General features: G+C 47.1%; 1 protein-coding gene and 1 long non-coding RNA gene across 3 annotated transcripts; both read right to left on the reverse strand.

The window, feature by feature from the left end:
• Positions 1-1,924: 1,924 nt before the first annotated feature.
• Positions 1,925-17,101, reverse strand: LOC125928582 (uncharacterized). 2 transcript variants are annotated; one of them, XR_007459708.1, is made up of 3 exons: positions 16,259-17,101; positions 13,017-13,082; positions 1,925-3,217 (listed from the first exon to the last, which is right to left on the reverse strand). It is a non-coding gene; the product is annotated as an uncharacterized LOC125928582 (long non-coding RNA). The 2 variants fall into 2 exon arrangements; XR_007459709.1 differs by lacking the exon at positions 16,259-17,101 and adding an exon at positions 15,310-16,244.
• A 3,303-nt stretch (positions 17,102-20,404) lies between these two features.
• Positions 20,405-26,460, reverse strand: AZGP1 (alpha-2-glycoprotein 1, zinc-binding). The gene is made up of 4 exons (XM_049639295.1): positions 26,303-26,460; positions 24,282-24,542; positions 21,492-21,767; positions 20,405-20,875 (listed from the first exon to the last, which is right to left on the reverse strand). Exons 1-4 carry the CDS (start codon positions 26,376-26,378, stop codon positions 20,610-20,612), a joined length of 879 nt encoding a protein of 292 aa, XP_049495252.1. The 5' UTR covers positions 26,379-26,460; the 3' UTR covers positions 20,405-20,609.
• Between the last annotated feature and the right edge of the window lie 1,295 nt (positions 26,461-27,755).

Consider the following 27,755-nt stretch of genomic DNA (forward strand, 5'->3'; position numbering starts at 1 on the left):
GCCCCTGGGTTTGTCTTATCCATGGCTACCTGATGTTGGGTGCAGTTTTACAAAGCAGGCAGGCCCTACATGGCTAAAAATATGCTTGTGTGGGCTATATTTAAAGCAATAGGATGTGTAAGAATTTGAGTTTAGCACCGGTGGGCTTTGAGCCTGCTGTGAAGTAAACAACACAGGGGCCATCTTTAGCTTATTTATGGAACAGCCGGCACAGCAAGAGAAAGACCAGGAAACCTGTGATAATGAGGGAGCAGAAGGAAACATTTAATCAAACAACCTCTGCGGTTAATGTCTGCAGAGATAGGAGAAGAAATTGCAGGATGCTCTAAAAAAGGAACAGTCAGAAAACAGAAAGAGTATCTTGGAAATAACGTTAGTGCAAAAATGAAAAGTTCATTAGAAGAGAAGGTTAAGGGGACGCCTGGCTAGCTCAGTCGGTGGAGTGTGCGGCTCTTGATCTCGGGGTTGTGAGTTTGAGCCCTAGGTTGTATGTAGAGATTACTTACAAGTAATCAGTTGGTTAAGCCTTCGACTTCAGCTCAGGTCATGATCTCACGGTCTATGAGTTTGAGCCCCACGTTGGGCTCTGTACTGACAGCTTGGAGCCTGGAGCCTGCCTCAGATTCTGCGTCTCCCTCTCTCTGCCCCTCCTCTTCTCACGCTCTGTGTCTTTGTCTTTCTCAAAAATAAATAAACATTAAACATTTTTAATAAAAAAATAAAATCTTAAAAAAAGAGAGAGGGAGAAGGTTAAGGAAATATGCCAGCAAATAGAACAAACAGACAAAGAGATTGAAAACATGAGTGAGCGCTCTCTTCAGCACATATACTGAGAATGTGAGTGAAAAACATGTGGAAATTAGAAAGTCAACCCAGGAGGTTCCACAGCTGAATTTCAGGAATTTTGGAGAGAGAAGAAAATGAAGTGGGGGGAAATCATCAACAAAAGAGTGTAGGGAAATGTCACAGAAATACAGAACACGTACAGCCTGCTGAATGCTTAGCAAGAAGGAATTTGGGAAAGAAAGAAACAAAACCTCACCGATGTGAAATTTACTACCCCAAAGTATCCAGAAACAAACAAAAGAGGTCTCATCTAAAGGACTAAGACTCAGAATCCCAAGTAGGCACCCAGCACAGAGCCCCATGCAGAGCTTGATCTTACGACCTGAGCCAAAATCAAGAGTCTGATAAACCGAGTGAGCGACCCAGGTGCCCCTGCTCCTGATTTCTTAACTGCAACACTGAAAATTAGAAGACAAAATTCCAAGGAAGAATAATATCAAAACTAGAATTTTATACCCAAACTAAAGAAAGAGTAACGAGGACAGCAAAAGGGAAGTTTCAGTTATGCAAAGTCTCAAAATATTTACTCTATGGGCACACTGTCTCAGGAAGTTTATGGAAGGATGTGTGTCAGGCAAAGAAGGTGTACTCAAGAGAGAAATTGCCGGGGTGGGGGAGGGGGGCGCCTGGGTGTCTCAGTCAGTTAAATGTCTGACTTTGGCTTGAGCCATGATCTTGCTGGTCCAGAGTTCGAGCCCCACATCGGGCTCTGTGCTGACAGCTCAGAACCTGGAGCCTGCCTCGGATTCTGTGTCTCCCCCTCTCTCTGCTCCTCCCCTGCTTGTGCTCTGTCTCTATCTCTCAAAATTAAACAAACATTAAAAGAGAGAGAGAAAGAGAGAGAGAAATGGGATCCGGCAGCAGTAGGAGACCCAGCATGGGGTGGGGCTGGGTCTGGGTCCAGGGCTCCCTGGGGTGCTGCTGATGGGAGACAGGTGTCCTGAGGTGACAGGTGTGTGGCAGCTGGGACAGGAGCCAGGTCATTGTGGAGCAAGAAGAAAGAGCTCCAGGATTTATCTTTTCCCTATTTTTAAAAAAATATTTTATGGGGCATCCAGGTGGCTCAATCAGTTGAGCGTCCAACTTTTGAATTCAGCTCAGGTCGTGGCCTCACAGTTCATGGGTTTGAGCCCTGCATGGGGCTCTGTGCTGACAGTGCAGAGCCTGATTGGGATTCTCTCTCTCTCTCTCTCTCTCTCTCTCTCTGTTCCTCCCCCACTTGTGCTCCCTCTCCTTCAAAATAAATACAGAAACTTAAAAAAAAAAACTTAAAAATATTTTATTTTTTGGGTGCCTGAGTGGCTCAATCGGTTAACTGTCTGACTTAGTTTCAGGTCATGATCTCATGGTCTGTGAGTTTGAGCCCCGTGTTGGGCTCTCTGCTTTCAGCACAGAGCCCACTTCAGATCCTTTGTCTCCCTCTCTCTCTGCCCCCCCCCCCCCAATAAATAAACATTAAAAAAAAGATTTTATTTTTAGATAATCTCTACACCCAGCATGCTTGAACTTACAACCCCCAGATCAAGAGTCACATGCTCTGCTGACTGAGCCAGCCAGGTGCCCCAAAAGGGCTCCAGGATTTTTCTAAAGAGGAACATACATGGCTGTACTCAGGTTATAGATCAAACTGTTCTCAAAACCTAAAAAAGACATTTTAGCTCCTATGGAAAAGGACTCTTTTGCATTTCTTAAACCACTCCCCACCGCCTTTTTTTGTTTTGTTGTTGTTTGGCGGTTTTATTATTTTTTTAAAACAAGACAAAATCAAATTTAATAGGTATACTTATGGGGAATCCACACAGATAGGAAATTCTGAAGACAGGGAGGCCACATGAAGCTTATATGAGCTCAGGAAAGAGGTAAGGGTCTGAGGACACAAAGGGGAGAAAAGTCAACAGCAAGAAGGTGAAAGGAGATGTTTGGAAAAACTAGATGGCTCTTTTGGGCACATGAACTCCATTGGTAAAGGTTGGGAGGGTGGCTGTTAATACTCTGCCCAGTGCAGGTTTTCCTTTCCAATGTGAATTTACATGGTTATGGGGGAGGCAAAGTGCTTTTTCTGCATCTGCTGGGTTTTTATTAATTTTAACTTGGAATAATCTTTATGCCAAAGTGGCACATTTTGGGGTGTCTCATCCTGCACCCCTTCAACTCCTCCATCTGGAACTTTCCTGAAACTTCCACATGTTACAAGTTGAGCTGGCAAATAGTTGGTCTCCTTGAGCAAGTCTTGGTCCTGACGGTAGGCCAGTTTAGTTCATTTGAAGAGGCGGTGATTGAAGAGGCTGTTTTGGAAAAGCAATCAAGTCCTGATGGTTTCCCATGTCATTTGTCATCCGTGCACCTATTTGGTAATAGGAAGAAGACAGAACTTCCTGTAAAGAATATTCTGTCATCTCTGGCTATCCCTGAATGCAAGATCACACTACTTTGTCTTAAACACTCTATTTTCCCTTTTTTACACTATGTAGTGAAACTCCCCCAAATGCACAGAGCTCCTGGGCTTTCCAGTCGGCCTGGGGCCTATTATAAAATGCAAAGCGCAGGCCTGGGAGAGCTGGGGTGCTTCTAGCCAGCCATGCTGAAGCCCAGTTAGTCCTGTCGTCCCATCCATTGGCGGTTAAGAACTTGAAACACAGCTGTGTCTTCATTCCAGAGAGGAAAAGCAGAGTCTCTATCTGGAGAAGGATTTTAGTGAAAAGAGCCTGAGCTTTGAACCTGAGTGGACTTGACTCTGCCATTCTGTAGCTGCCGAACGTTGGCAACTGTCTCTACCTCTGTTTCCTCCTTAAGGTTTCAGGCATGGTAATTCCAAGCTTGGGGAGCTGATATGAGTTTAAACATTGATGGCATCATGGATACAAAATATCTAGTAGCATCCACGGTTGCCAGCAGGTGCTTGACACTTTGTGGCTGTTATACGTGTTACTGTTCCATAGTTTCCCAGGGCTTTCCTCTGTCCTGGCTCATTGATCCTTCAAGTATTATGTCCTACTTAAGGACAGACAGGGGTGCCTGGGTGGCTCAGTTGGTTAAGCATCTGACTTTGGCTCAGGTCATGATCTCATGGTTCATGAGTTCGAGCCCCTTGTTACGCTCTGTGCTCTTTGGATCCTCTGTCCCTCTCTCTCTGCACCTTCCCTGCTCATGTTCTCTACCTCTCAAAAATAAATAAACATTAAAAAAATAATTGGGGCGCCTGGGTGGCTCAGTCGGTTGGGCGGCCGACTTCAGCTCAGGTCATGATCTCGCGGTCCGTGAGTTCGAGCCCTGCGTCGGGCTCTGTGCTGACAGCTCAGAGCCTGGAGCCTGTTTCAGATTCTGTGTCTCCCTCTCTGTGACCCTCCCCCGTTCATGCTCTGTTTCTTTCTGTCTCAAAAATAAATAAACGTTAAAAAAATTTTTTTTTTTAAATAATAAAAACAGACAAACCAAAGCTCAGCAACAGGCTAGTATTATGGGGTGGCTCCTTTGGGGCATAGCATTATTGGGCAATGCTCTAACACAGAAAGAGCCCTTAGGAAGTGAACTTCCTTGAAAGAGCAATCATCTGCCAGTGGTTTTACCTCCAGTTCCACCTTTACAGCAGCAAACCATGTGGTTGAAAACAGACTGTGATTATGGACCTGGTCCCAGAAAGAGGGCATTTTAATGTTCCAGGTGGGACCAGAGGGATAAGTGATGACAGGAGACAGAGTGGATCCATGAAATAATGTTTGTATAACCATCGCCCAAAAAGAAATTGGAAAACAAGTGTGTATGAATCACTTCAGTCTTGTAAATCACTACATAAATGGGGTAAGAAATGTCAGGGTAGTAGTCTGCAATAAGGTTTGAGAAATAAGGACTTAGTCCAAGCAAAGGACAGATTTTGTTTGTTTTTATTTTTAAAGAGGCTTAGAGTTCCTCTTTAAACATTACAAAGTAAATATTTGTGTCAAACTGTGTTTTTAAAATGGCCTATGGAATGGGTTGTTCCAAGGATGGAATTTTAAACAAATTTAGACTTGAGTCACTTAGAAATCATGTTAAAAACCTCAGAGACTGTTATAATAACTGACATGAAAGCAAGATTCATGTCATTAATTGAGCAAATTATCGGTGTATATGAGGCTTCTGTTTACTTTTTCTTTGAAAAAGAAATGTACAGAAAACCTAAGAGAGGTTTCTTAGGTAGGATCATTTCATTGTGTAAAGGATGTTCATTATGTTGACCAAGTCAGGAAAAATGAGTTAAATCATATCCCCATAGGAAAGTGTCATACATTTTATTTTTTTAAACATTTTTTAATGTATTTATTTTGAGAGAGAGAGAGAGAGAGAGAGAGAGAGAGAGAGAGAGGGAGAGAATCCCAAGCAGGCTCTGAGCTGTTAGTGCAGAGCCTGGGGTGGGGCTTGAGCCTATGAACTGTGAGATCATTACCTCAGCAGAGATAACGAGTCAGATGCTCAACCAACTGAGCCACCCAGGCGCCCCAAGTGTCATACATTTTAGAAAGATTTCCATGCAGAGTGATTAGAAGTGTTATTTCTCGGGGGCACCTGGGTGGCTGGGTTGGTTAAGAGTCTGACTCTTGATCTCAGCTCAGGTCTTGGTCTCACGGTTTGTGAGTTCCAGCCCCGTGTTGGGCTCTGTGCTTATGGCATGGAGCCTGCTTGGGATTCTGTCTCTCCTTCTCTCTGCCTCTCTCCACGCAGTGCGTGCTCTCTCTCAAAATAAATAAATAAACATTAAAAAAAAAGAAGTATTATTTCTCAAAACATTAGCAAGAAGCCAATAAATGAGGGTTGGAAGCAGAAAAATTATTTACAACTGTAAAATATTACAAGAGTAAAATACTAACATATAAATGGTTATCTCTAATAAACAACACAAATACATTCCAATAGTCCATTTATAGATTGGCTCTTGGGAACTTGGAGCTTATTTTTCCAATGAAACAGTGCTGTAAGCATCAGTTATGTTCTCACAAAAGCTTAGCCAAAACAGAATGTAGCCAAAATGCCATATACCTGCGGTGGAAAATAGCAGAAGATGTTATTGCAGTTCTGGCATCTAAGTACAAAGGGAAAACAATACAGCTGGGTTAGAAACAGTATTCATTTTGGGTCTCGTATTGGAGGAGTCGAACAAGACAACTGGAGAGGTTCTGAGTGAGCACCCGTGTCATTTCACTTGGGAGTTATATGGTCTCTCTTTTTTCTTTTTTTAAATTTTTTAGCGTTTATTTATTTTTGAGAGAGAGAGACACACACACAGAGCATGAGTGGGGGAGGGGCAGAGAGAGAGGGAGACACAGAACCCGAAGCAGGCTCCAGGCTCCGAGCTGTCAGCACACAGCCTGACGTGGGGCTTGAACTCATGGACTCCAAGATCATGACCTGAGCTGAAGTCGGACACTTAACCACTGAGCCACCCAGGTGTGCCTTGTCTCTTCTTCTTCTTTTTAAAATTTTTAATGTTTATTTAATTTTGAGAGACAGAGCGTGAGTGGGGGAATGACAGAGAGAGAGAGGGAGACACAGAATCCGAAGCAGGCTCCAGGCTCTGAGCTGTCAGCACAGAGCTGGACATGGGGCTTGAACTCATGAACCGTGAGATCACAACCTGAGCCGAAGTCGGATTCTAAACTGACTGAGCCACCCAGGCACCCCATTGTCTCTTCTTTTCTTAATATGCTTGTATCTCTGATTAACTGTTACTCAAATCAGCCATGATTAGTGTTGTTCTTAGGCTCGTAAGTGGAATGAAAAGGGTGAGATGGAAAAGGACAGTAACTTTCCTAAGGTAAAGCCAGGTGATGAAAAATGTCCCTATTGCAGGGACACGGAGAGGGAACTGCCTGACGTGGCACCCCTGAATGGTGGGCAGTGATGGGTAGAAAAGGGTGGTGCTGAGTGCATGGTTTCCCTTGGGTGGTGAGGAAGACGTGCCAGCTCAGACATGTCCGGCCCAACTCCTGCTTCCTGGTCAAAGCTTTCAGGGGTTGTGGATGGGAAGGGGTAGGGGCGTGTGAAGGGGGGTTGGGGGTCAGATGGGAAAGGAGGTGGCAGGTGCATCTGGCTACTGTCCTTATACAACATTTGTCAAGCAGGTCCTAGTAATTTAAGGATTACCCTGTACTGTATACACTTCAATCTCCTCCACTCACCCCGCTTTCCCCCACGTTTCCCCAGTTTCTGACAACCGTGCACCTCTGCTTTAGAAGTGGAAATTATTATCCATCATACCCGCTCCTGAGAAGTTAAGAAAAAATGTAGCTTGAGAGGTTATAAAAGGTCCAGAAGAAAGTGGTGACCAGATAGTCTTCTTCAGCTAGAATACATTCCTGGGATGTGAACGGTGCATAGACACTTGGTAGACGGGGGGAACGGTATTAGTGGAATGTGAAGTCACGTTGTTTTGTACACAAGTTTTCTCAGCACGTTAATGTTTTGCGCTGCTAGGCAACAGCCCCCCAAAGCAAAGCAAACTAACAAAGCTGAATTCAGCAAGCTGTGAGGCATTGGAGTACAGCAAACACCCTTCTTTCTTTCTGGTAGCTCAGGTGGTTACAGGCTTTATTTTGGAAAGGCTATTGCACGGTGGGCTTGAATCTTTGTGCTTTGCCCATATTTCCCTAATTCAAAGGCCTCCCTTTTTCATCTCAGCTACCTGCTCCTTTTATTTTACACTTAAAGAAAATTTTTTTTAAGTAGGCTCCGTGCCCATCGTGGGCTTGAACTCACGACCCCAAGATCAAGAGTCACATGGTCTATCGATTCAGCCATCCAGGAATCCCCTACCTGCTCCTTTTACTTTAAATGGTCTTCCCAGTTTTATTGGTATATAATTGACATATTGTATTAGTTTAAGGTGTACAACAATGATTTGATATATGTATATATTGCAAAATAGTCACCACAATAAGTTGACATCCATCACCATACATAGTAACAAGTTTTTTTCTTTTCTTTAAAAAATTTTTTTTTTTTAATTTATTTTTGGGACAGAGAGAGACAGAGCATGAACGGGGGAGGGGCAGAGAGAGAGGGAGACACAGAATCGGAAACAGACTCCAGGCTCCGAGCCATCAGCCCAGAGCCTGACGCGGGGCTCGAACTCGCGGACTGCGAGATAGTGACCTGGCTGAAGTCGGACGCTTAACCGACTGCGCCACCCAGGCGCCCCTTTCTTTTAAAAAATTTTTAAATTTATTTTGAAAGCGAGAGAGCAAGAGCGAATGCGAGAAAGAGAATAAGCCAGGGAGGGACAGAGAAAGAGGGAGAGAGAAACCCAAGCAGTCTTTGCACTGTTAGCACAGAGATCTGAACCCATGAATAGTGAGATCACGACCTGAGTCAAAAGCAAGAGTCAGACGCTTGACCGACTGAGCCACCCAGGTGCCCCCCAAGTTTTTTTCTTGTGATAAGAACTTTTAAGATTAACTCCCTCAGCAACTTTCAAATATACAATACTATAGGCACCATACTATACATATACATCACATTCCCAGAAATTAACCTTGTACCTGAAAGTTTGTACCTTTGACCCATTTTCCCCAATCCCAAGCCTCTGGCAACCACCAATCTGTTCTCTGTTTCTATGAGATTTTTGGGGGTTTTACATGTAAATGAGATCATATGGTATTTGCCTTTCTGTGTATGATTTATTTAGCATAATGCCTCTATCTAGGTCCATCTATGTTATTGCCAATGGCAGGATTTCCTTTTTTTTTTTTAATGGCTGATTAATATTCCATTTTAAATATATTATCTATATATCTCACATTTTCTTCATCCATTCATCTACAGATGGACACTGGGTTGCTTCCGCGTCTTGGCTATTGTAAATAATGTTGTGATGGACATATGGGTGTAGGTATCTTTTTGAGATAGTGATTTCATCGCCTTCAGATAAATATCCAGAAGTGGAATTGCTGAATCATATAGTAAAAGTAGGTAGCTATTTTAAGTCTTTTGAGAAAACCGTCATACTTCTCTGTCCTTCATAGTGGCTGCACTGATTTACACTCCCACTAACATTGCACAAGGGCTCCCTTTTCTCCGCATCCTCACCAGCATCTGTTATTGCTTATGTTTCTGAGGACAGCCGTTCTAACAGGTGTGAGGTGACATCTCATTGTCGTTTTGATTTGCATTTCCTGATGATTAGTGCTGTTGAACATCGTTTCACGTACCAGTTGGTCATTTGTATGTCTATCCTTTTATTTACTTATAGTTTTTTTTTTTTTTTTTTTTAAGTAATCTCTATGCCCAATGTGGGGCTTGAACTCATGACCCTGATAGCACGAGTCACACACTCCACCAACTGAGCCAGCCAGGGGCCCCCTATTATTTTGCTTTATTTTATTTTGTAAAGATTTTATTTTTAAGTAATCTCTACACCAAACGTGGGGCTGAACTTACAACCCCACGATTTAGAGTCGCATGTTCCACCAACTGAGCCAGTCAGGTGCCCCAGGAACAAACAAAAATCTTAAAAAGCAGAATAGAAACAAATCTAAACTGAGGAAACTGAGGACAAGTGAAGACACCAAGAAAAGTGCCAGATGTCTGAGCCGATACAAAAGAAAAAAAAAAGTAACGAGTGACACCACTTCAAATCAAGCGCAGGAAGATACAGGGGGACTATACTATCCTACACTTCGCTATCCTATACCTGCACATCCTAACCTATCCTATAACCTATTCCACCCTATCCTCAGAGGACTCAGTGGTACCTGCCACACACAATGAGGTGGGTGCTTTTACCTCATTCACTTGTCCCTTTTAAATCTTACTATTATCCCTCCTTTAGAAACAAAGAATCTGAGGGTCAGAAAGGTTAAGAAAATTGCCCAAGGTCACACAGCTGGTAAGTGGCATTCAGATATCATTTTGCTATATTATCTCTAGAAAACAAACCCAGGGTTTTTTGTACTTTTTTTTCCTTTTTTTTTTTTTTTTTTTTTTTTTAAAGGGGCTTGGCTATTTCTTGCAGAAGTGGTTAAACAATCTCCAGGGCAGGGATCTGTGGTCACACACAATTCTTTAATCTCCACAACCCCGGCACAGAATAAACATTTATCAGGATGGTGTTGAAATATTTACCACGCTCCCGGCAGCTCTCCCCACCTTTTCACCTTTGTGCTTTTGCTCCAGCTCTATCTGGAACGTTCCAGGCTGGTAGGCATTTCCCCAGACCCAGCTCCTACCCCTCCTTGCAGTAGCAGCCCCCTTGCAAAGTCTTCCCTGTTCGGATCCCTGCCAAGTGGCGGGGCCCGGCGGGGAGGGGTGGGGGATGGGGGGTGGGGGGTGAGGTCTTCACCTGTGCTTCGGGAGGGGTGGGGGGTGAGGTCTTCACCTGTGCTTCGGGTATCTCACGTAGTGTCAGGAGCACACCCGTCAGCTCCCTTGCTCGAGTGTCCCCGTGTGGGGCAGGCGAGAATCTGGCCTGAATCCTCCCTCCCCCTGCTGCTAGCCCAGCGCTCGGGTTACTGTGTGCGCTGAAGAAGAAAACGCAAAGCTGACGGATCCAGGGCGCATTTCGCAGTTCAACCACCACTTCATTTTCAAAAGGACTTTCCCTGTGGAGCAACACGGATTTGGGAGGCAGCGCGGTCGGCCTGAATTCTGCAGCCAGGCGGAACGGGTGTGTGTGCGTGGGTAACCGTGGACACCGCCCCCTCCCCCCCCAACCCGCGCAAGTCTTTGTTAAGTTCCTCGCCTGCCCGGGGCACAAAGGGAAGGCGAGACCCGAATGCGCGCACAGGTGGAGACGCGGTGCCCGCAGGGGACTGCCGGGCCTTCTCCGGACCCCACAGGCCGCGCTGCGGTCTGGGTGACCCCTGCCTCTGCCCTGGGGTGGGGGTGGGGAACACCGAGTCACGTAAAGAGCGCACTGACGCTCCGGCCCGCCCCGGGCCGCAGTCTCCCGTCTCCCGCAGCCACACAAAGGCCGGAAGTGCGCCCGAGCTGGCCTGTGGAGGCGACCTCTCTAGGACTCAGGAGGCCCCAGTTCTCGGTGGTTCTCTAGGCCCGCGGGACGCGTACCGGTAGCGCCATGCCCTAGACCCGGACTCCCAGGGCGTGTTCCCAACTCCGGGGGCAGCAAAATGAATTAAAAGAAAAACAAAACAAAACAACGACAACAAAAACCTGGAGACCGAATCCAGCAAGTCGTGAGAGCGAATGTCCCCTTAAAATGTATCCAGGCCTGAGTTTCAGCTGAGGGGTCGGAGCACAGTGTATTCTTTATCACGGTGGCTGCCCCAGGAGGAGGGGGAGGGGGAGGGGAAGGGGGGGAGGAGGATGGGGAGGAAATGAGGCCTAGAGAAGGTTCTCTCCTGCTCAGGGTCTCCCGGTGACAGATTTAAGGCAGAACCCAGGACTTGTGCCACCGTGGCCTGTGCACTTGCCATTGCCCGGGGCTCCCTCTCATCTGAAATGAACACTGAAAATTAAAACCTACGAGTTCAAAATGGCAGGAAACCTCAAACAGTGTCAAAAACCGATCAAGTGGAGTGTGCAAGAGTTCAGAGAAGACCATCTCATACCCGTTAAAATGGCTACTAACAACAACAACAACAAAAAACCAAAACAAACAACAAGTGGTGGAAAGGATGTGGAGAAATTGGAACCTTTGTCCACCAGCATGGCTGGTGGGGATGTAAAATCTGTGCAGCCACTGTGGAAAACAGTATGGCAGCTCCTCAAAAAATTTAAAGGAAAATTACCATGTTATCCAAGCAATTTCACTCCTGGGTATAGACCCCAGAGAATTTAAAGCAGGGACCTGAAGAGATATTGTATGGGTTTGTTCATAGCAACATTGTTCAGGATAGCCCCAAAGTAGAAGCAAGCCAAGTGTCCGTCGATGAATGGATGAACAAAACACAGTACATACATACTATGGAATATGATTCAACCTTAAAAAGGAAGGGAAAGTTTGACACTGATCCTACTATGGTAATCTTTTACAATATGTAATTGTATCAAATGGTCACACCATACACCTTAAACTTACATTGTATTATATGTTAATTATACCTCAAGGAAAGAGGGGAATCTATTCTATTTAAAAAAATCACACAAAAGGGATGCCTGTCAGTCTCAGTTGGTAGAGCCTGGGTCTCTTGATCTCAGAGTCATGAGTTCAAGCCCTATGTTGGGTGTGGAGCCTATAAAAAATAATCACATTAGAAAAAAAAATCACATTAGAGGAAAACCCTAAGACAGGAATTAATTTGGGGAAAATTTTAGGCAATGCCCAAATCTTGTTTAGTCTCACAAGAGGCACTCAAATCAGGACCCTCTGGAAAGTAGTAAGTGTGGCCAAACTCCAAGGCATTTATTAGGATTTCTTATACATCTGAGAATTTATGTTGGTCAGAAATCCTAGCAAAGGTGGAAATGCTTCCAGTTTAACTCAAGCCAAAAGAAATGTTAGAAAGGCTGCTCTGGAGGGGTGCCTGGGTGGCTCAGTAAGTTAAGCATCTGACTCTTGATTTCAAGAGATCTCATGGTTTGTGGGTTTGAGCCCTGTGTCAGGCTCTGTGCTGACAGCTTGGGGCCTGCTTGGGATTCTCTCTCCCTTGCTCTCTGCCCCTCCCCCACTCCTCTCTCTCCCTCCCTCAAAATAAACTTAGAAAAAAAAAAAAAAAAGGAAATTAGAGACTGAAGAAATAGCTGATTTAAAGGTTTACTTCATATGTTAGAAGTAGATCCCTCTGTCATACCATTTGCCACGTGTTGGGATTTTGTCTCAAAAGCCAGGCCTATTGATACAAGTATCTGGGTCCAACAGTCAGTTCTGGATGAATCCAAGCCCTCCTGTCCCTTAGCATAATAACCTCAAGCTTCATCTGTGTTGTAGCATGTGTCAGAATTTCCTTTCTGGGGTGCCTGGGTGGCTTAGTCAGTAAAGCATGTGACTCTTGATTTCAAGGTTGTGAGTTCAAGCCCCACATTGGGCATAGAGCCTACCTACAAAAAAAAAAAAAAAAAAAAAAAAAAAAAAAAAAAGAATTTCCTACTTTTTAAGGTTGAATAATATTGCATTGTGTGGATAGACCACACTTTGTTTATCTGTTCACGCTTGGATGAACACTTGGGTTGATTTCACTTTTCTTGACCTTTAAAGAAGGAAATGGCATAATCTCACCTGTGTTGTCAGCATCAGGGATCACTGGAAAGACAGGTGACCTGGGAGGACTGTGCACTACTGGATGCAGACACATTTAGACAGGAGCAATCTGGGTGGAGAAAAGGACCAGAGTAAGAGCATAATTTAGCTTTGGATGGTTGGGAGGATAAAGAAAAATCTGAAGGAAGGAGAGGAGGTAGAGGGAAGAGAGGTTGTTTTGGTTTTCTTTGGGGATGGGGTCGGCGGGGGTGGGGGGTGGGGTGGGGAATCAAGCTGGAATCCGAACTCTTGATTCTGAGGGGTCTTCAGGACATTCAGGTGGAAATGCTGGGGGACAGGTGTGAAAGCGGTGTGAGATGACACAATAATTATAAGAGGGATCAGCAAACACAGTTGAAAGGAAATGCCACCCAGGGTTCCTGGCAGCCCTACAGTTTTTTATTTTGAGAGAGAGAGTGCACCCACACTTGCGGGGAAGGGGCAGAGAAAGAATTCCAAGCTGGCTTTCGAACTCACGAATTGTGAGATCATGACCTGAGCATAAGCCAAGAGTGGGGAGGCTTAACTGACTAAGCCACTCAGGCGACCCCAGCCCCTACAACTTCCTAAAGCTGCTGGGAGAACCTCTCCAAATCCGTTAGCATGGTACATAGTGCCCTCTGGTGACAATAAGGTGCAACTGCAGCTGAGCCTACAAGCTAGGGAGGAAATGTTTTTCTGAATCCTGAAGGCAGCAGTTCTGTCCCTTAGCTGAAGGAAATCTGACACTGACTCACACACTGTTTTAAGATCCTCATGTAAACACTGGGTGCTCAAGGGTCCAGGGAAGCTGACTGCTCGCTCAGTAAGTGCTGTGAGCCTAGGAGGCACCTGTGAGCACAGTAGGAATGGTTCGTGGACAGATGGAGGAGAAAGGCAAGGTCAAAGGGGTGTAGTTAAATGAGAACAGTGTGTATATTGAAAGTATTTTGGGGTCACCCTCATGGTTCCACATTTCCTTTCAACTATTTTACGAAAAAATTTTTTAATGTTTAGTTTTGAGGGAGAGAGACAGAGCGTGAGCAGGAGAGGGGCAGAGAAAGAGGGAGACATAGAATCGGAAGCAGGTTCCAGGCTCTCAGCTGTCAGCAGAGAGGCCCATGCCGATGCCAGGCTTGAACTCATGAGCTGTGAGATCATGACCTGAGTCTAAGTCAGACGCAACTAACTGAGCCACCCAGGTGCCCCTACTTTCAACTATTAATGTACAACAATCAATATTTAATTTTCCAGCCAGGCAGCTTTAGTTTGAATAAATTATCTGCCTGGGTGGTCCCTAAGAAACAGAACTACCTGGAAAACATTTTGCTTTGGGGTTCTTTCTTTTTTTAATCTTTCTTTCTTGTTTATTTTTTTATTTTTTTATTTTGTTTTTAGTACACTCCACACTCAATGTGAGGCTAGAACTCACAACCCTGAGATCAAAAGCTGTGTGCTCCACTGACTGAGGCAGCCTGGAACCCCGTGCTTTGTGCTTCTTATCTCCTTCTAACTGGCCCTGTCACAGTTAGGGAAAGGTCATTTCAGAAGTCTGCACATTTCTTTCTTTTTTTTTTTTTTTAAATTTTTTTAACGTTTATTTATTTTTGAGACAGAGGGAGACAGAGCATGAACGAGGGAGGGTCAGAGAGAGGGACACACAGAATCCGAAACAGGCTCCAGGCTCTGAGCCGTCAGCACAGAGCCCGACACGGGGCTCGAACTCACGGACCACGAGATCACGACCTGAGCCGAAGTCGGCCGCTTAACCGACGGAGCCACCCAGGCGCCCCTGCACATTTATTTCATACTACACCCAGAATGTCCCAAATGGCAGAGACCTCCCGGTGGTAGGCGGTATCAGGATGAGGTTTGACTATAGTGAATGAGATTCCAAATGAGAGCGGCTTAAGCAAGACAGAGGATTATTTTTGTCACGTTTGTAAAGTTCAGGGCTGGATTGGTGGTTCCACTGGCACCTGGTACCCTGATCCCTTCCAGCTTTCTGCTCTCCTATCCCCAGGGTGTGGTTCTCAATGTCACAGTCCAAGATTGAACTCCAGGTACCATATCCATTCCCAAGGAGCAGGAAGAGGAAGACCAAAGGGGGGAGGACGGCTCACCCCTTCCCTGTAAGGGCCTGACCTGGGAAGTGCATGGAACACTTCTGTTGTCTTGAGGAGTGAATAAATTAATAGAGTTTTGAACAGCACTTGGCTTAAGAATGCCTTTCTTTCAATAACAACCATGATAGTAATACTTAATATAGCTAATAATGTTTGAATGCTTCCTATGTACCTGCTACTAAAGAGCGTTACCTGTGTTAGCCCACTTGACCCTCTTCAAGTGGGATATTTTCCACACTGGTGCTATTTCACAGACAAGCAAACAGGTAGAGAGATCATACAGTTATAAATGGCAGTTATAAATTCCAGTCAAAACCATTCAATTGTATTCCAGAATCTGCTTGCTTAACCAGTAAGCCATACTAACTCAGTGTACTCTGTTTTGTCTATATATATTTTTGGAGGGGTATTTAGTATTATATTAGTAACTTATTCCCGTATCTAAAGACAAATTGTTCTCAGGCCACTGCAGCCTGGCCCATGTTTGGTTCTCCAGACCCCTTACACAGCCTGGGTAGAGAGGAAGTGTGGATGGGATGTGGGATATGCCTGAAAGCTGGAGACAGAAGGGCTGGGAGAGTTCCTAAAGAGGAGTGGCAAGTACAAGATTCAAGGTCAAAGGTGGGAAACTCTGCTGCAAACAATAAGCTATATAAATTGGGACATCCTGCTCAACCCCCAGGAAAACATGTATTCATTCCTGGCTATTTTGTTTTTATTCTGTTTAAAGCTAATGTGGCTGGGTTTCTTTTTTTTATTTCCCACTATTTGTTGTTGGTGTGTAGGAAATCTATTGATCTCATGTATTTGCTTGTCACCCACATTTTTGAACTCTATTTTAGTGAAGTGGCCATTGATTTTCTTGAGTTTTCTAGGTAGGAAGACGTAGCCTCTGCTAATAAGTGTCATTCATTTCATGACTGTCAATATTTGAACTTCTCACTTCCTCTTGTCTTAAGGAATTAACTTAGAAATTCTAGAAAAATATTGAATAATTGTGGAAATAGGCATTCGTGATATTCCTGACATGAATGGGAATGTGCTAATGTTTCGTAGAAGTATGGGAGCTGGTGTTTTTTTTTTTTTTTTTTTTTAACATTGTATATATTTTTCCAGGGTAACAGAAACTGTTGGCGCTTACCTCCAAATAATCTTCCTCCTTCTTCTGTGCTAAAAAATGCCCTCTGATTTTGAGAGGAATTGACAGAAAACTCTTAATCTCAGGGGCTCAGCCTGTGGCATGAAACTGACTTTGGTCGGTGAGATGTAAAGGGAGGTCGGCTGGGGGTGGGTGGGTCTGTCTTCCTAGGAAGGTTTTCCTCGGTGATAAAAGGCATGAATTCTGGGAGGAAGAATTTAGCCCATTATCTCAAGGCCGTGAGTCCTGACTTTGAGCTGAAATAGGCTTCTGTCTCCTAACACCTAACACCTGCTGCAGTTATTATTGTGACCAGTAGGGGGCGACCCCAAACCCATAGAGAAGGGGGGCTGTTGTGCCCAGAGAAAAATCCCTCGTTTGAGCCATCTGCAGTCAAATACGATATTCCTTGCAGCTGAGGGGCATTCCTAAATGACACATTTGTGCAGGAAGCCTCCTTCTGTCACTAGTTTATTCTGAGTTTTTGCCTAAAGTAGGCACTGGGAGTTGCAGTTCAAAGCCAAATGCAAGCCCTTGAGCCAGAGCAGGTGAGAGCTAGGAGTATCGGGTCAGCAATGAAGAAATTCTGGGGCAGCCACGGGGGAGAAGCAGATCCAGCGGGGCTTAGGAGAAGCATTCAGTCGGGTCTTTTCAGTTTGGCCACCCGGGGTTCCTTCTTCTCTCTGCCAGCTCTTCGTTTAGGAATGGTCGATAGCAATTATTCACCTCTCAGGTAGAAAGCATTTCCACTTCCTGGAGCTCTCCTGCTGTCGGGGATCTACATCCAGCCACCTTGGCTTCCTAGGTTCCAAGGGAGCTAACGCATTTCCTGGTACTTAGGCAGGAGGAGACCCGGCCCAGGTGCGCGCGGCCAGCCTGCACCTTTGCCTTTGGACCACGAGGGGGCGCGCGAGCAACGCTGAAGCTGCGTCTGGAGAGCTTGAGAGGAAGGTCTGGGAGGAGGCTCTTCACCCAGGGTACGCAGGCAGGGTGGGGCCGTGTAAGGGGGCTAGAGGGAGAGACGAATGAGGTCTGAGCTGTAAGAGCGAGGAAAGACGCAGAAAGGAACAGCACGGATCGGTTTGGAGGCTGGTCTTGGGAGCAGCTACGCTGGGAGTGCAGGCAATACTATTGGAGGTGGATCATCTTGAACATTCTTCCTTGGATGAGAAGCAGGAAGCTTCCAGATGCTCCAGCAGCAGGGATCAGGTGGAGTGAGCAATCAAGGGGGCTGAAGCAGGAGGCCTGTGTGGGACATGACAGCCTAGGGAGGAGCGTGCTGCCAGAAGTGACTCAGATCAGACTCTACCCCACAGCTCATAGCCAACCTCTCAGCAAATTCAGTGCTCATCGGGTCCATCCGCAAGTCCCCATAGGCTTGATTCCCAAAATATATCCTGACTCTGGCTGCCTATCTTGACAGCTACTACGACTGTGATCCAAGTCCTTCCCCCGGCCTTGTATCTAGTCTCCCTGTTTCCACTCTTGCGTCGCCATGGTCTGTTCTTCACATAACAGCCAAAGGGATATTGTATTTTTAAAGTTTATTTATTTATTTTGGGGGGGGGGAGGGAAAGAGAGAATTCCAAGCAGGCTCTGCACCGTCAGCATGGAGCCAGACGTCGGGCTCCAACCCATGAATTGCAAGATCATGACCTGAGTTGAAATCAAGTGTCTGAGGTTCAACCCACTGAGCCACCCAGGCACCCCAAAGGGATATTTTAAAAACCTAAATCAAATCATATCACCATCTTTGTTAAAACCTACCAGGCAGTGCCGTTTGCAGTAGAAACTCCTTCCCAAGGCTGACAAAGCTCTTATACAATCTGGCTGCTATCTGTCTTTTCAACATCTTCTCTTATGACTCTCCTCTTGTTCATGATGCTGGAGTCCACTGGTCTTTATTCTGCCTTTCAAGCACCATGATTGTTCCTGCCCTGGGGACTTGGTCTTTGCTGTGCCCTCTGCCCCAAATGCTCTTCCCCCCGGTTATTCCCATCTTTGATTCCTTTCCTTTCACTTGGAAAGGGACAAAAAAGAGATGAGGTGATGGGGTGGTGTGGGATGCTTAGATAGTGTGGAAATTAGCTTCCCTCAGTGTCTTTCTGGAAATCTTCCCTGATTTTTCTATCTGATAGCATAGAAGGAGTATGTGTTGGAATTAGTGATCATGGTAGTGGTCACGGGAGGAGGTAAGCTTTGGGTTGAACCTTGATGGAGGGTATTGTTTCAATAAACAGAATTGGGGCAAGCTCCAGGCAGGAAAGGGTGGTACCTACTTGTCCTGCTTGGTCTCCAATGCTTAGAGTACCAAGCAGAAAATCGATACTCAGTATAGAATTCTTGAGTGAATGCACCAATAAATAAACAAAAGAAACAGGAGAAAACACTAAACATATCTGACAATCAGGTCTACTTGGCTGGCATAGCAAGATTTAGTAGCACGCTAGGCTGAAAAGGCAGCGTTCAGCCAAACTGAAGAGGACCTTAACAGAGACTAGGGTTAAGTCTTGTAGCCCTTTGGCATCTCCTGCCCATCCCTGCAGTCTAGCTGGTGAACTGTCCCCAGAGGAATCTTCCAGAGAGATGAGGTAGTACTAAGGGACTGAGGAACTGCCAAGGAGATAGTTTGTGGCAGTGAGGCCCTCCTGGGGGGGGGGCATCTTTAAAGTGCCCTTGAACTTAGTTCTGCCTGCAGGAGGATCTGTTGCTGGTTCTCTGTTGGGCAGGTGGGAGGTGCTCAGGGAAGGACACACATTTGGTCCTCTGGGCCCTTTATCCTCCCTGGTGGGCCTGGGCATGCCCATGGCCTAGCCCCACTCTCAGTCACATCCCTTGTCAGGTCCCTGTGGCCCTCCACTCAGCCATCTCATGCCCGACTGGTCAGGAACGATTTTTTTACCTCTTCTTGGCCAGCTGTCTTGGCCTTCACACCTCCTCTGAAATCTGAATCCATCCAGGAAGTTTCTCTGGGTGTCTGAGTGGCTCTGTGTCCCTCGCCCCTTCCCCCACAGCTGGCCAGGACTGGGGTCTTCTGAGGTTCCTTTTCCTGACCCACTCCCAAGCCATGTCCCCTGTCCTAGGTGGGGTGGGGTCTCACATTTCAGTCTGCGTTAGCCCTGGCCTGTTCTGTGGACTTTGGGTTTCCTTATTGACCTGAAATTCTCCCATCACATGGTTTTCTTTATTTGTTCAGTGTCATGTGGTTTGAAATATCAATGGCTATATTTTTCCCTCTTGACTATTGGGATATCCCCACCTGTAGCCCTATACTGTTTATTTGTTTGTGTTTTTGTCTTGGAGGAGAGGAATATGGATTTCACATAGACTGAAGAAGCTATTTCTCAGCTTTGATTTCCAAACTTGGTCAAAGTATCAAAAATAAAAAGCATAATCTTAAAATTTAGAGTTTCAAGAAAAATAAAAGAGTCAGCTTAGAATTCTGAATGCTTAATGAGCTCAGCTCAGCTCATTTCACTTGGAGAAATCCAGTGTAGAGGCTGAGGCTGGGAAGGAAAGGAAAGTCTCGTCATAGAGATTAGCTTAATGAAAAGGTCAAGTGTGAGCTCTGCTCTGTCTTTTTGGGTTTAAACCTGTGGATGGTGGTGGGTAACCTGGTTAAACACACACACACACACACACACACACACACACACACGCATACAAGTGAACATCAGATTCCTGCTTTCCTGGGAGTGTGTCCTGGAGAGAGGAAGCCTCTTGAATGAGCTATGGTGTGTGGCTCCAAGGCAAAATGGTGTGGGAATGGTGGAGCACTGGAATGGAGGGCAGTGTTTCACAGGGAGGAGGGAGGTCTGGGGCAACTGAGGCACAGAGGAGGCTTGGGTTTGTATTAAAGAGGTTCTCCAGCCTCACAACAGATGGGACATCCACAGTGGGCTCCTGAACAAGGCCCAACGGACCAGGTGGTCCACGCCACGCTACAGTTGACATCCCAGGTCATGATGCCCAGAAACGCTGCTTTGAGTCGATGCCGAGAATTTCAGATGAATCAGAGGCTTAGGAGCACAGGACGAATGGTAACATGTACTCATTATTTTTACTCGATTGCAGTTGAAAAATCTCTTCCTACACTGTGTGCTAGGCAAGGTGATTACTGTTGATTTGATTCTATAGATTAGATAATGGGGTTTTGCAAGAGAATTTAGCAGTGAGTCAGCTCAGTGGCTGGCATTCAAATCTTCTGTCCCCTGACTTCTCACACTGTTCCCTGGGCCCCACTGGTGATGCTGACGGTGGTTTCTAGAGCTCATCTTCTGGCGTTCTGCAGGAAGGGTGACTGCTGCACCTGAGTCCCCTTGCAGCCGTCAGCCCTGGTTCCCTGCCTCTTGTCCTACAGCCCAGTGAGGGGCTGGTCCAGGCTGCTGTGCACTATGCGACAGAAGACTGTGTTCCTAGTTCTCCAAGGGGAAACTGTCAACGACACCCAGGACAGGTAAGTGCCGTTTCCACTGGGGAGAAGGTCTCCCCTCACCTCAGTCTCTACTGTATTGCCCCCCTGAATCCAGTGCAGATCAATATCTTGTGGGTAGAAGTCACTGGCCCAGCACTTGATCGTATCTTCTCCTGGGGTCCTGGTGATGGACATAGATGGGGGATCTGCGGGGGGACAGAGTGTGGACATGGAGGGTGTGCCCTAGATGACTCCCTGCTCGTGTCCCTTCCCTCCACTCTCTGGGTGTTGGTGATGAGCAGAACTCCAAGTTTTGTGTCTGCCTCCCCAGGGAAGCTTTACGAAGATCAGGGAAGGCTGAGGGTTCCCATGTTGGATCATGGAATGACTGTGGCCACCCTCTTGCTCCCCTGTCCCTCCACCATGTACTGACATCTGATGGCAAGAAATTGTGAATGCCTCCATACAGTTTTTATTTTTTCCCAAACTTCTGAGTGGGCTTTGGGGCTCTCTCCTCTCCCAGGCTCAGCTCTAGGCCTCAGTTCTGCCTGCGGCTCTGTCCATCAGACCCTTCCCTGCTGTATCCTGTAGGACCCTCATTCTCATCGCCTCCCAAACCAACGTGTTAGCTTGTGCCGACCAGTCCTGTCGCAGGCAGGCATTTTACATGCCTGCCTCCATCCAGTGTCAAGCCAGGAGGCATCAGCATAGAGACACCACCATGGGATGTGCCTGAGATATTCCCTGGGTTCCCAGCCTGAGATCACCTTGGTCCTTCTCAGCTCAGCTCGGGAGGAGCAGGGCACAGGAAGCGGGGGGTACCTTGTCGGTCCAGGAAGGCCTTGCCATATTGCAGGTACCTCCGCAGCATCGCCGGGCACTCCTCTTCCAGATAGGCCTTGGCCCGCTGCACGTAGACCTCTTCTGCCTCCCACTTCCTCTTGGTGTTCAGAGCTGCTGGGTCCTGGGGGACCCAGCCTGGGATTTCTCTGTTGAACTCGATGAAGTTCTGTCCATCGTAGGCATACTTCCAGAATGCTCCACTGCTTTTGTTATTCAGGAGCTCACAGCCAAACCTTCCCTGAAAGGTGTGAGACCCTGTACCCTCCCCGGGCCCCCAGGAAGTCAGTCAGCCTGGCATCATCTCCGTCTTAATAACTGCTATTCCTACACAGTTTGCAAAAACAGCAGGAAGAGTGGTTTTGGAAACCTAAGCACATGGTCCCTTTATCTTGACAAATGGGTTATGAGCCAGACATACAGCAGACAGAGACAGGGAAAGTTGCTTTGCTTTGGGTTTTAGGCCCATCTGAGCAGAGAAACATTCTTCCCAGCTGGGGAGTATCAGGGAGCTAGAGACTAGGCACAGGATGTCTAGTCCCTGTGCATCATCTCATTTAGTGAACTGTGAATGCACTGGGAGCTCTTTTTATATTTTGTAAATTCTTTTACTAAACATTTTTTAATGTTTTATTTATTTATGTAATTTTTTAAAATGTTTATTTTTGAGAGAGAGAGAGACAGAGACAGAGACAGAGAGTGGGGGAGGGGCAGAGAGAGAGGGAGACACAAAATCTCAAGCAGGTTCCAGGCACTGAGCTGTCAGTGCAAAGCCAGATGTGAGGCTCAAATTCATGAACCACGAGATCGTGATCTAAGCTGAAGTCAGACACTTAACTGACTGAGCCACCCAGGCGCTCCTATGTTTTACTTATTTTTGAGAGAGACAGAGAGAGACAGAGAGAGAGACAGAGTTGGAGTGGGGAGGGGGCAGAGAGAGAGAGGGAGACACAGAATCCAAAGCAGGCTCCAGGCTCCCAGCTGTCAGCACAGAGCCTGACACAGGGCTCTGACTCATGAGCCGCGAGATCATGACCTGAGTTGAAGTTGGACGCTTAACCCACTGAGCCACCCAGGTGCCCCATGGGAAGCTCTTAGAAACCTGACACAACCACACTGAAGTGCTGTCTCTGAGTGAAATAGAATTTCATATTTAGAGTTTTATGCAGATTATTTCCCCCATTTCCCCTTCTCATTTCTAAGTGGAGCTGACGTCACCACTCCCTCTTCTCCAGAGTTTGATACCTACATTACAAGTCTCGGAGGCCCCCTCTCTTCCCAGCGAGCCACAAGCCTTGGAAATCAGCCTCCTTAGGGAAGGGGACACATGTCTTCATTTTGGTGATAAAGGGAGGTGTTTACCCAATACTGATTAGCGCCGAGGGCACAGGTTCTCATCTCAAGCTCCCTGGCCTCAAGTGGCAGCTCTCTCCCCACCCCCACCTGGCTTGTGCACCAGCTTGGGCCTTTAACCTCTCTGGGCCTCTGTTTTCTCATCTTGGAGACAGCGATGGTGACAGTACTACTTTAGAGGGTGAGCGCGAGCATGACAAGTGTTAACACCCGTGCCTGGTGCCTAGCAAGTGCTCCATAAGTGTTCGCCCCCATCCTTTTTCTGCCACCCTGTGTTCATCTCTTTACCCTCTTTCCTCATAATTACTCGTGTCAACATTTTTATTCCAGCTGGTGAAATGTCTGCTGGCATCTCTGGGCACTGTGCATCAATCACCCTGTCCTACTTCTGACACACTCACTGGGCTGTTTTCCTTACCCGGGCTTCCCATTCCTTATCCTTCAGATTTCTGCAAAACTCTGGCCTCCTTTAGGAAACTTTCAAGTTCCGTGTAGCTTCCTAGGCATTTTTGTACTCAGAAACCCATCTTTCGACGCCCGCCCTGCAATGACTTAGTATCAACAGTTTGCCAGCCTGTGACTGGCTGACTTGGGGAGTGGGCAGTGTGCAGGACTGCGTGGTGGGCTAGACACATGGGAGCCAGTCCTGGTGCCCTGCACTGTCCTGGCTCCTCAAATGCCTCCTACCACATGTCCAGATGAGCCCTCATGGAGAGGAGGGCCTTTAGGATTCCCTGTACCTCTAACAGCATGTGGCTTTGAATTCACTCCCCACTAGCTCCCTGTATGGGCCATGGTTGGTGCCAGGCACTTTCTCTCAATCATGCAACACATTTCATTTGAGCAGGTGTTACTGGCTGTCCTAGGGGATGGGACTAGAGGGGTGATCAAGACAGATGAAGTTCTAGCCTTTGTGGAATTCACATAAGTAAGTTTGATGGAATCTCTTGGAGATTCCAGTTTTGCCGATTCAGACCAGGCATTAAGATGCGTTCACTGTAAAATGGCTAGTGACTGGCTGGGCTGCGATGTGAACCCACGTCTGACCGACCCCAGGGTGAGCTCACTCTCTGCTCGACATCCCTGGGCTGGGGAGTCTGATGCCTTCTGAAGTGCCAGCCAGCAGCCCCAGACGGATTGGGGTGTGGAGCTGAGAGGTCACATGTGCCTGGGTGAGAGCTGACTCTGACATCACTTCCTGTGAGAGCTGAGGTCTGGGAGTGAGGATGGGGACATGACGGGGCAGGCGGAGAGCAGCTGCGTTGTGGGGTGGGGGTGGGGAGATGCAGAATGTCTACATATTTCTACTCTGCTTTCTGTTCCTTGTTAGGGGTGGGGATTAGTTCCATCCTGCTGATCCCTTTCCACTCACACCTGCAGGGCTAAGACCCTCCACCCCACCCTCCTTGGTCCACTGACCTTCTCTGTCCTTGTAATAGTCCATGATGTCCTGCAGAGTCTCCATGAAGATGCTCTCCCTGGCCTGCTGAAGTTCACTCTCCTTCTCCCAGTCCTCTATTCCTTCCATCTGGCTCCATGGGTCCAGGGGTATGGCCTTCCTGCTTTTACTGTCATAGTGAAAGAAGACCTGGTCATTGAGGTGGGCAGTGGCCTGGAAGCTGGGGAGGCTGTCAGTGGGCCTGGACACCCCGGTGTAGAGGAAGCTGAGACGGTAAGACCCTGAAAAAGAGGAAGAGACTTTGAAGTGTGGGGTCCATGCAGGCCCAACGTGGGGCAGCAGAGGGCCAGGAAGGGGGATGTGGTCACTGGGCCTTGGCCTCTGCAGCCCACAGCCTCACCTCACTGGAGGCTCGCTCGAGTGAAAGGGCCCTCCCAATTCTAGGGATGGCATTTCAGAGACCATTCTGTAGCTTCACTACACTGTCTTGTCTTGGCACGAGACAACACAATACTTCTCAGCCCCCTTGTAGGTATATTGGGATCATGAGACTGAGTTCTGCCAAAAGGGGATGTGAATTGTAGTGATGTCTTTCTTCTGGTCTCAGGCCCTATTAGCTGGTTTGTTGTCTCTGTCTCTTATTTAGGTGATGACTGTGGAGGCCTCAGGATAAAACAGGAGTCCCTGGATTCCCGAGTCACCCCACGGAAGACAGGAAAGTTGCTTTATCTGTATTCACTTTACATGAGTAAGAAATAAACAATGTGTTGGGTTAAGCCACTAACAACTTTGTTACTGGAACACAACCTAGTCTAACCTAGTCTAATACATATAGTTTGAATGTGTAGGAAGAATTTACCAGAAAACTCAGGAAATGACCTAGAATGGATCTAGAGCTCAGAATTCCTAGGGCTGTGCCTTATGTTTTGGTATAAGGCAGGGACTTGGAGAGGAGGACATTGCCATAATTAATTCATGATACAACTCACAGGGGTGTTAAATGTTAATCACATTTAGAAACTAATTAGCAAGAATAATTTCAGTACTTGAACTAGGAATCTGCCACATGACTACCAACATTATTAATTCAGTAGACCTCAAGTAAAGCATATTACCCTTCATAATGTGGGTGGGCCTCACCCAATCAGTTGAAGGCCACAAGAAAAAAGCCTGGTCCCCCAAAGAAGAAGTTATTCTGCCTCCAGACTTCCTTTGGTCTCAGGATGGCAACACCGACTCTTCTCTGGGTCTCTACCTGCTGAACTAGCCTGTGGATTTCAATTGTGCAAGCCAATTCCTTAAAGTCAATCTCTGTCTGGATATGCATCCTATTAGTTCTGTTTCTCTGGACAACCCTGGCTAATACAAATTTTGGACTAGGGTGTGATTAACATTCTCAAATAAAACCTATGTTCTCATAGTTTGTAAATGTAGCAAACTTAAAACATGCACACTTTGGCTTATATTTCTTCCCCCTGAGACTTTTGGCTGAGAAACAGCCTCATTTTCCTGTTCTAGAGTTGACTTTGGTTCTTTCAAGGTTCCAGCTGGCCTCTCTCCCAGTAACTTGCCTTCAGGGTTAACAGTGGCACTGTGGGGGGAGGGGACAGATTTCTTTCTAGAACCCTCCAGTTAACCTGCCTTCATATCTGCCCCTTGGGGTTGCTCTCTCTTCCCTGAGAGTCAGACAGATTCCTCCAGCCCTTGGAAGAAAGAAAAGAACAAGAAGTTCTACCTGTGTGGCTCCTGCCCCGTCCTGGCTGTATGACTCTGGCCAGGTCACTTCACCTCTCTGGTCTTAGTTTTGTTCATTTGTAAACTAAGGGGTTTCAGATCTTTACAGCCTCATTTAGCATGGGTCCAGAGGCTCCCTCAGTGCTTCTAGAAGTTTCTGAGCTGAGTTAGCTGACAGCCTTGGCCTCCCATTCACACAGTCTACTTGTGGATCACAGCTGTAGGAGGGGCCCTTCTCCAGCCCACCTGTTCCATTTATTACTTCCCCTCCGTTCTTCTCCAGAGCCACCCTTACTTCCTCACTCACCAGCTTGGGTCCCCTGAGGGACTGCAGGGCCCAGAAGGAGCAGCAGGGACAGCAGGACAGACACCATTGTGCCCATTGTGCCTGACTGGAAGGTTCTGGACTGCCTTGGGTCCTGGAGCTCGGAGCAGACTACTTGGAGATAAAGCCAGGTGTAGTTATGGGAATGGTTGGGCTTTGAGCCCGGCCCAGGGAAGGCGACTTTGCAGGCCAATGAGAGTGCAGGACAGGCTCCTCCCCTGACAGTGAGAGAGAAGGATGCACAAGCCACCCTGGGCAGAGGCTGCACTCAGTGAGCTCAGAGACTGTGCAAATCAAGAGCTGAGACGGCCGATCTGCAGGCTGAAAGTCTGTGTATCCCCCAGGTGAAAGAATGCCAATGGCCGGGGGTATCAGGTGGCAAATGCCTCTGCAGTCTATCATGACCCACCCTAGGCTCACTGTGGGTGCGGGGAGGGGACTTGGGTGTTGTCAGACCACCTCTGGAAAAGCTCTGCACCTGGCCAGAGCCTGGGCCCCTGGCAGAGCCCATCTAGGGTATGACTCTCTCTCTCTCACACCCAGCATCCCAGAGTTCTGTCTGGAGGACATTCACATCCCTGACTCCCTCCCTATCTCTCTGTCCGCAGAGGAATCTGCCAAAGAGACAAGGGAGTACTAAGGGACTGAGGAACTGCCAAGAAGGAGACAGCGTGTGGCAGTGAGGCCTTCCTGGGGTGGGGCATCTTTAAAGTGCCCTTGAACTTAGTTCTGCCTGCAGGAGGATCTGTTGCTGGTTCTCTGTTGGGCAGGTGGGAGGTGCTCAGGGAAGGACACACATTTGGTCCTCTGGGCACCTTATCCTCCCTGGTGAGCCTGGGGGTGCCCATGGACCAGATCCACTCTCATCATGTCCCTTGTCAGGTCCCTGTGACCCTCCACTCAACCGTCTCATGCCTGACTGGTCAGGAACAATCTTTTTACCTCTTCTTGGCCAGCTGTCTTGGCTTTCACACCTCCTCTGAAATCTGAACCCCTCCAGGAAGTTTCTCTGGGTGTCTGAGTGGCTCTGTGTCTCTCTCCCCTTCCCCCACAGCTGGCTAGGACTGGGGTCTTCCAAGGGTCCCTTTGCTGGCCGACCCCCAGCCTATGTCTCCTGTCCTGGGTGGGGCGGGGTCTCACATTTCAGTCTGCCTTAGCCCTGGCCTGTTCTGTGGACTTTGGGTTTCCTTATTGATCTGAAATTTTTCTTTTGTCATGTGTTCTTTCAATTTGTTCAAAGAGCCCAAAGTTGCTTTGACATATCACTGGCTGAGTTATTTCCTTCTGAGTTATTTGGGTTTTCTTCCATGACTAAATATCAAAGACAGTATTTTTGCATATGGCTCACCCAATTCGGTGTAAGAGAAAGTACTATTGGGCAAGAGATCTGAAGGAGCTGGCTTATCCAGGCCAGTTTCTCCCTAGGGAGCTCAGG

The sequence above is a fragment of the Panthera uncia genome, chromosome E3 (genome assembly GCF_023721935.1).
Source record: "Panthera uncia isolate 11264 chromosome E3, Puncia_PCG_1.0, whole genome shotgun sequence".
In the NCBI taxonomy this organism is placed as follows: Eukaryota; Metazoa; Chordata; class Mammalia; order Carnivora; family Felidae; genus Panthera; species Panthera uncia.

Bases quoted from the DNA above. Each gene is read 5' to 3' on its own strand.
- AZGP1 (XM_049639295.1), bottom strand. From the start codon at position 26,378: ATGGGCACAATGGTGTCTGTCCTGCTGTCCCTGCTGCTCCTTCTGGGC. The intron at 24,543-26,302 runs GTGAGTGAGGAA...CCTCTTTTTCAG, and splicing joins CCCTCAGGGGACCCAAGCTG to GGTCTTACCGTCTCAGCTTC. The intron at 21,768-24,281 runs GTCAGTGGACCA...GGGAGGGTACAG, and splicing joins CTATTACAAGGACAGAGAAG to GGTCTCACACCTTTCAGGGA.